The 8671-nt window shown below is 31.9% G+C and overlaps 1 protein-coding gene across 1 annotated transcript; it reads left to right on the top strand.

Annotated features, from left to right (window-relative positions):
• The first annotated feature begins 387 nt into the window (after positions 1 to 387).
• On the top strand, positions 388 to 8456 carry LOC134250947 (uncharacterized). Its single transcript, XM_062733308.1, has 7 exons — positions 388 to 515; positions 774 to 805; positions 985 to 1021; positions 1472 to 1500; positions 1875 to 1941; positions 4319 to 4337; positions 6613 to 8456. Exons 1-7 carry the CDS (start codon positions 388 to 390, stop codon positions 6637 to 6639), a joined length of 339 nt encoding a protein of 112 aa, XP_062589292.1. The 3' UTR covers positions 6640 to 8456.
• The last annotated feature ends 215 nt before the right edge of the window (positions 8457 to 8671 follow it).

Below are 8671 nucleotides of genomic sequence, written 5' to 3' on the forward strand. Positions count from 1 at the left end.
ACTAACTTATCCCAGTTGCTCTGTTTTCAGAGTTGTTGGTAGGGCTGTTGATGCAAGACAAGGTTTAACAAGTAACTCTGTGTTGGTCGTTGTCATGGAATGCTGGAATTTTTTTACAGCAATAAATGAACAGGTTATGTTGTAGCACTAGTTTTTGCCGAGCGTAAATCAGATCCTTCCCTGTGGATTTTTTTTTTTTCAGAAACCCGGGCAAGACGCCTCTCACTAGTCTCTGATTTCGATTTTTCTAAAATATATTTTTGAATTGGAACTTAGATTCTAATATATGAATATAAGAATGTCATATAATTATATTTTTTTTCTTTCAAAATCAGGCATGTATTTTGCTACAGCACTTATTAAAATATATGTTGGACTTCATGTCCAATGATTTCACATAAATTTTCAGACACGGAAATTAAAGCCGCTGAAACCCAGAAATATAATGCTGAACGAGAGAAGAAACAACTGAATTCAGAAAAGAAGGTTACCAGTGCAATGGAGATATTTAAAAAGTAAGAAAATAGCCTTATTTCACTGATACTTTACTTTACTTTACTTTTATACTTCAGTTTTATAAACGAACGTGACTTTTGTGGAGTGTGTATATACATACTGTCGAGGTCATCCGAATTTACGCCCGCAAGAATAAATATTTAAACTATTAATGGGTTTTACAAAGGATTCTTAAAGATAGGGTAATAGGTATGACAATCTTCTTCATGAGTATGCATGAAAATATCTGTTCCAGCAAACCTTTTTTTTTATTTCAGTATGAGTGGTTCAAATATAACGGCTAGTGGATGTAAGTATTTAGTCATGAAATATACGACTTCAATTAATGATCTTCAACATTCTTTATGATAAATGTTTCTAAAGATAATAAATTTAAACCAAAACTAATTTAAAAATTGCATATTTCTATGGTTATTCACAATTTGAAACTAATAATAATGTAAAATAAAATTATTTTGTTCTCAAAAGCGGGTACACCAAAAATCAAGCCAAAAGCAGACGTGAGGTAAGCTATTATTTAATGTTGCTGATAGATGAATTAAATTTTTGAACAACTTTCTGTCTCATAGCTCACTTACGCTTGGCTTTTACATTGACATTTGATAAGTAACGAAAGTTGTCACCCTGTGCCACCTCATGAATTGTCTCACCTCACGCGACATGCTCTTAACTTTTCAAATTTACCTATTAATTTAGGAATACTATTTTAGAAAACATCCTTGGTTTATTCAAAATAAAAGATTGTTAATGTTTATTTTGTTTTACAATCTTCACAAATTATTTAAAGCCTGTATAACTCTTTCAGGGTTATACTATTTGAAGTGCATCATAATTGTGCATTTTTCAAAAATCACTCGAACGATCATCGCTTTATTTTTGTAAATGTTTAAATATGTCCTTTTTTGCGCAACGTACAAACAAAATTTATTGTAATTATTTGATATTTACTTTTTAGGAATTGCAATAAAGCTGCAGTGAATGCAGGTAATTTTTAAATTACTTGCAAAAACTCTGTATATGACTTCAAATACAATACTAGTAATAATTAGTGACATTTATACAAATCATAACCCCTAGTGGCAGTGTTATCTAAATTATGGATTGAAAATGAATAAATTAACGACAGAGCCTTCATCAGCAATATTAATATGTTATAATAATCGAAAGTGTGTTTATTTCATTTCCCCGGGGCGACAGGGAGGGGGGCATACTAGATGTTAATTTTTTTTAACATTGTAATATGAAAAGGGGGAAGCTTCAAAACATTTCTGAAAAGCAGAAGTATCTGAAGAAAACATTTTGACTACGACGATTCAGATAAGCAATGTGACCAAGATAAGCTTTTTTTTTTATTGTAGATGATGAAGAAGCTGCTAAAGCTTTACTCCAAAAAGATGTGGATTTAACAAACACTGAAGAAGACAGGTACATTATATATTTCAGCAATAATAATATAGTGATGGCAATAAATGAGTTCACAAAATGGTGGTGTCGTCGATATAAAAAAATGATTGTATAATAAAAATATGTTTTTTTTTTGTGAAACCTGCTTACAGTACTTACCTTTTTTTTCTTATAGTAGTATATTGTTATTTGCAGGAATTCTCCGAGGAATTTTTTGAACAAACTATATATGTAGCTATAGTAAAGTGGCAGAGCTTTCCATGTTTCATGTTTTTTGCATTACTCTTTGGCTTTTTAAATTGGTTTTGTATGTCTCTGTAAAAGGGTTTTTAAGACATTTATTATATTTAGATTACATTTAGATCCGGCCATTATAAAGTATTTATATTGTTCTTGGCCTTCAAAAGTCCAAAAACAATGCAAAATAGGAGCAAAGCAAACGCAGGCGTCCAAAACATCAGGGGCGGGATCAGGTGCCATGGAATAACTGAAAAATCCGTCATCAATTCACTATTAAAACACTAACAATTACATGTAGTATGATAAACGTCAATCAGCATTTGACTCAATGATAAATTGTATTTGCTGTTGCTGAATTGCTGACAAGGTCATCGACGATAGAACTTACAAAATGATGACTTAAAACGAGACTGCTGAGTGTAAGATCAGCTAGACTTAAACTATGATATACATTGAAACGGAAATTTTTGTAGCTATCTTTTATTGTCTTGCTTTTATGTATTTTAAGCACATCTTAAAAAAGTTGGTTTTAATGTTAAATGACGAAAGATTCGCAATTTCATAAGCAGTTTTGATCATTACTTATATTAGTCTTTAGATTTTATATGATATTCTTACTTACATATGTCAACTGGGTTTTTTATTCATTGCACCTGATACCACCTCTAATGTCTCGGATGTCCGTATTTGTTCTGCTCCTATTTTGTATTGTTTTATGGACTTTGATACTGCGCTGCACAGTTAAGGTGCGCAATGTAAATATCAACTAAATTTTGTATTTAAAAATGTATTCGTAATCGGGATGGCGATTATTTTAAGTACATTATTTATATCAGATAATTGTAATTATGATTAATAACTACATATCGAGGACGATTATATTTTATATTTAGACTAGTCACGTGATGCGGCAGTCACGCGATTTTACCACATTGACTTGAAGTATTGATGTTACATATAAAAGTCACTAGTGCAAGGGCATAGTCAAGTTAAATTTCCAAGTTTAGTATATAAATATTTTCAACACGCATTATAGTTTTTAAAAAGTGCTGCAATCCTGTCTAAATTCTGCAATTTCATTGTTAAAATTATACTTGTATGACCGAATGCTATATTTTTTGCTGGTTAGCGGCTTGAAATATTGATATAATTAAATTGTTTTTAAGATTTCATCAGGATCACAGCACTTTTCAGGTACCTTAATAGTTCTATAGTTGAAATGTAAAAGCTTACTTTGATCCATAGTGTGTATGCCCTTGCACTAGATCGATTTATTAAGACCCCCACATGACCCTCCGATGTACTTGCATACAAATATACGGCAGTGTCAATTAAGTACGTAATGTACAGAAAATATATTAATAAAATAGTGAAGAAGACATTAAATTCAAGTTATTGCCCCATAGAATATCTGTAAATAATATTTTATTTAATTAGAGAATGCATATTTTGTTGAGAAAATATTACTTGATCTGTCTCTCACTGCATACAAATTACGTCACGTTGTAAGAAATGACGTCATATTGACAAGTGTATTGCGATCAGTAACTAGTTTATAACTTGTTATATGGGATTTAACTAACGACAGAACAACACGCTGTAGTAAGTTTTTATGTAGTTTGATGATTTCTTACTGGTTAAATTAGCAGTTAAACTCATTTTGTGGTATTTTAAAGAAATGTTGTATGACGTATATTGTGTATGATGTCATAGTCAAGTTTTCCCGTACAAATTAGGCTCCGCCTCCTTTTTGTAACCTTAACTGTGCTGCGTGAATACTGTTCGTTGTCTCCATGGCCTTCCTTTACACGTATATGTGATTATCGGCGTTAGTTGTAGTGAAAATCATAATAGTCAGACAGAAAACAACTTGAGAATTCGAATGACCGAACGACGACAGTTAATTAGAAAACTAAATTCTAGACATCAGTGCATCCTTGTCTGCCAATACATTAGAAACTGTATCAACCCACCCCCTCTCCTTTTTCTTTTTTTTTCTTTTTTACAAATTTTGAGAGGATCTTACTTGCAGAAAAAAAACTTGAAACAAAAAAAAAAATGTTTTACAAACAGAGTGAAGTGGTGCTTTAATAACTGGATATGAAACATATTTTATATTGTCAATTGCAATTATGGAATATTTTTGCTTTTCTTACAGGGTTTTGGAAGATTTAGCTGTGCGTAAACCTTTGCAATTTGCTTTAATTGTTTTTTTTTTATTTTATGCATGCAATTTTTGACTGAATTTGTTGTGTTTAAATCGAAAACCATGCGGGAGAAAATGGTGAAAGCATTGTAAAGAAATTTTTAAAGGTTTTGTTTTCATTTCTCCATCAGTATTTACTAATTAGATTTGAAAATCATGACGCTTAAAAATCCATAATTTTTATTATAATTCGTAATCTCCCATTGCGAGGCTCCGATCTCCTTGCATTTCACTGACTTTGTGAAACAGCCAAAATAAATAGGAAAAAAACACCATATAAAAAAAATATCTACAGAAACGTAAAGACTATTTTTCTCAAAGAAAAGAAAAAAAAGCCAACTGAAGGTTTTTAAGAAGATAAAAAACAATAGCAAGTTCACATATTTTTTTTTTTTCGTATTGATTTAAATAAGGACACAATTTCTGTGAAAACTTTTGATACTTTAATTATGTCTCTACGCTTCAAAATACGTAATTATTCCAAAATATATATTAAATTATCGCTGCAAACTCAGACTTTGAAAAGATAGTCCGGAAATATAATCGTGTCAGCCTTTTTTTTTTAATTATCCCTCATATTAATTGACTTACAAATATTGATGAATTAAATTTGAATGGAAAAAATGAAAGATACCGAACGGAGATCGATCTATAAAACCTATAAAGTCTACGAATCACCAAACATACAACACCGACCTCTGGAAACTTCATAGGAGAATCAGGTGTTTAAAAAGAAGTAAGCTTACCCTCTTTAGCGGCCACACACCCCTTTAGCCTGTTGTCTTGATCAGATAGATAAAGTATTTGCATGTTTGTTTAAATAACACTCTTTGGAGAGTTTTTTACTCACTTTAAAACACCACGACTTCCCATGGGGGCTGAAATTTAAAAAAAAAATGATCGGCTCGTAGGGGCCCTTAAGCTGTTAGTGGTCTTTTTTATGTCAGCACCTACTGCGACACAGCATTTCGATCCACAAGAGTTCATGCAAAAGACCGGTCTATAAAATAATCCAAAATATGATTCATCAGATCAATTACTGTTTTTGGTATATATTTACCGTTTTCAAATACTTCAGAGAAAAAGAGAGAGATGATGATGATGATATACCGGTGTTATCCCCAAATACTCTTACCTACAACCCTGTCTATAAGGACTCCTAAACTTCATAAAAATAGATACAATGGCAGATTTAACAAATGCTCTACCAATCCTTTATCTTTCATCCTTCTGTAAAGGAGACACTGTAATCGTACTGTGTCACAGATTCTACTACGATTATTGCAGTGATCAAAGAAATGCCGCGAACATTATTCTCCAATAAATCACAAACGTCATAAAAAAATTATCACATCAGAAACACTCATCAGACCTGTGCAGTTAAAATGTAAATCCTTAGAATGTAATATTTATTTTGACCAAATTGGTGTGTCATCTTTTGCAATTTAAATTCTGCAGACTACTACATTTGTATATTGCAGAGAGTAGCGGATGAATGTAGATTTCTAAAGCCAAGCGAGGCTGTTTCACAAACCTCCCTACGCCATATTTAAACTCCGTGATCTTAATGATAATGTGGTAAAAAAAGAAACTGATTTTGTAATTAATCTATATAAGCTACAAACGATTTATTATTTATAAAAGGCTAATTTTAACACCGCGAAAGCTCAAATCCCCTGCAACAAATTTACACTCTGGTGCTAAATAAATGGAACAGCGTTATCGCAGCATGGTGACCTTACTCGTTTCTCTTTAGTGTAACGATCAGTCGTATTTAAGAGCTGCTAGTACGTGTAGTAGAATAGAAATAAAGTCCATGTTGTCGTGAATGATGCACAATAACCTCCTCGGTCTCGAAATGTTGTTTGAAATATAAAAGCTTTGCTAACGCCTCGGCTTTAATCTTTCAAACAAGATTTTACGACCTCGGAGGTTATTCTGCAATATTCACGAAAACGCGGACTTATTTCTTAAACATCACGCCTTCTTGAATGCGATCACAATTCTTACTTTCAATTTTCTCATCTGCAAGTTCTCTTATGTCTAATCTAAGATGAGCTTGTATAAATATTGACAAATTTAAATATACAGACTGATAGAACTTTTTCTCTCAATGCCAACCTTCGACGATGTATAAAATATCTGCCTTTTAATTTATGTGGGTGGTATATTTAGAAATAGAAAAGGATCGAAATATTTTTATAGTTCAATTAAAGATGTAATGTAAATGTTTATTGATATTGCAGAAACAACTTGATGGTTACGCATCATGATGTGACGTGTACTGTAGTTTCTATAATTTTTCAATATCGACAGCGAGATGAAAAGGAGATTCAGCTACATGTAATGCATAATCTGTGTACATTTTTACGTATGGATTTTTATATAGTAGCTTGTTTTGTTTCTTTTATAGTTGTTTTTTGTTACTTTTATATGTTATTTGTATTCAAAATACCAAATTTTCTAATCTTAGACCAGGATTTTCCACAAAGAGTTTAATCATGGCGGTGGGGGTGGGGTTGGTTATCAACTAATTAGCCATCAGATGTATATTATTTTTGTAGGTATGATATCTTAAGCTGTCACAACTATCATTTAGCAAAAAAATCAAACATTTAAGATTTAAATTTTGAATATTTTTGTATATCTTTATATGGAGCTTTTCTTCAAAAGTAGAACAATATTGTATTAAAATGTTAACAACTACCCAGCCCCTTTAATGACATTGGGCATGTTTTACAAAAGAACTTTTGACTACGATCAAATTTGAATTTTGCTTTTAAAATTCTAAACTGCATTAAACAGAAAATGATGTGACATTGTTAAATGAAATGTAGGGGGATAATTTTACATTATCAATTTGAAACGTAATTTTTGATCATGCTTGAGCCTTTATTCAACTAAAAAAATTGGTCTTATTTATAAGTTCCTTTGTTAAACGTGCCCCAGAGTAGTTAAATATTTTTTACGACAGGCAAGCACATCAAGAGAATGCAGACTGTGGTAAACAAAAAGGGTTGTTGATCTGCAAATCTCTGAATATCGGCCTTAATGCTGATCACGACTCGTAAATATGCATACGCTATTTTCGATCTCATTATTTACGATACATCAACCCTAGGGTCTACTCTATAGATTCGCCACACCTGACTGCTTTATTGTCATGGGTATCGTCTTGGAATGGCGACCCGTGTTCGTGCTGGTTATCTTGCATAACCTTTGTTTACATTTTATTGCAGTTATGTGTATCTGTGTTTGAATACTACACTAACAAGTATTAACTATAGTCATCAGTTTCTTTGATATCTTACTATCCTGCATAAGACGAAGTACTACTTTATTATTGTCAATATCAAGTGCTGTATGGCATACGTCTTTCGACACTAGTGTCGAATGATTTCACTGAAGAGAAAAAGTAATTCCCTTTATATAGGGGTCTGCAGGTATGACGATTCTCCAAACGTAAAAAGTGGACATATTCCTTTTACGATTTTTTTTTTTTATTTTGGAGAGTTACTCTGATTTTTTGCTTTGAAGTTGCTAAGTTTTGTGAGATCAATCATTGATTTAAATGAACTTTGAATAATCTTAATAGGCTTTGGTGCTCTTGATCACATTTCGCTTTCGCACAGCGACCTCCATGATTAAATTTTCAAATATGGAACACCTTGTTAATCTATTACTATGAATGATTCATACTCTAAATATTTGAGTTATATGTATTATTTGTTTTTACTTGATTCACATGTTCTCATGTCATTATATAATAGTCGGTGTAAAACAAGTACATGTATGATATGCACATCCTTTAAATTTGAAGAATTTTCTTGTTCAAATAGTTGCATAAATGTTGTACTAATGTGAAATATCCTAAATATTATCATCAAATCACGTTTTCATTAGCTATGTCAAGACTGTCTGAAAGCTTCAAATGTATGAAATGCTATTTGTCTATTTTGAGATATGTTTTGATTCGATGATTGTAACTTTTTTTTATTCACACAAAATAAATGTATCTTCATTTTTACTTAATTATCACTTTTCCTATTCTAATACATACACAATCTATCAATTCTTACTCCCTGTATTGATTGATTGATTGATTGTATATTGTTTAACGTCCCTCTTGAGAATTTTTCACTCATATGGAGACGTCACCGTATGCCGGTGAAGGGCTTCAAATTTAGACCTATACTCGGCACTCAGGGCCATTGAGCAGTGAGGGTTCTTTATCGTGCCAGCGCCTACCGTGACACGGGACCTACGTTTTAAGGTCATATCCGAAAGACCCGTGACTTTCACTTC

The sequence above is a fragment of the Saccostrea cucullata genome, unplaced genomic scaffold (genome assembly GCF_032062105.1).
Source record: "Saccostrea cucullata isolate Sc308-1 unplaced genomic scaffold, CSIRO_AGI_Scuc_v1 ctg1635, whole genome shotgun sequence".
Classification (NCBI taxonomy): domain Eukaryota; kingdom Metazoa; phylum Mollusca; class Bivalvia; order Ostreida; family Ostreidae; genus Saccostrea; species Saccostrea cuccullata.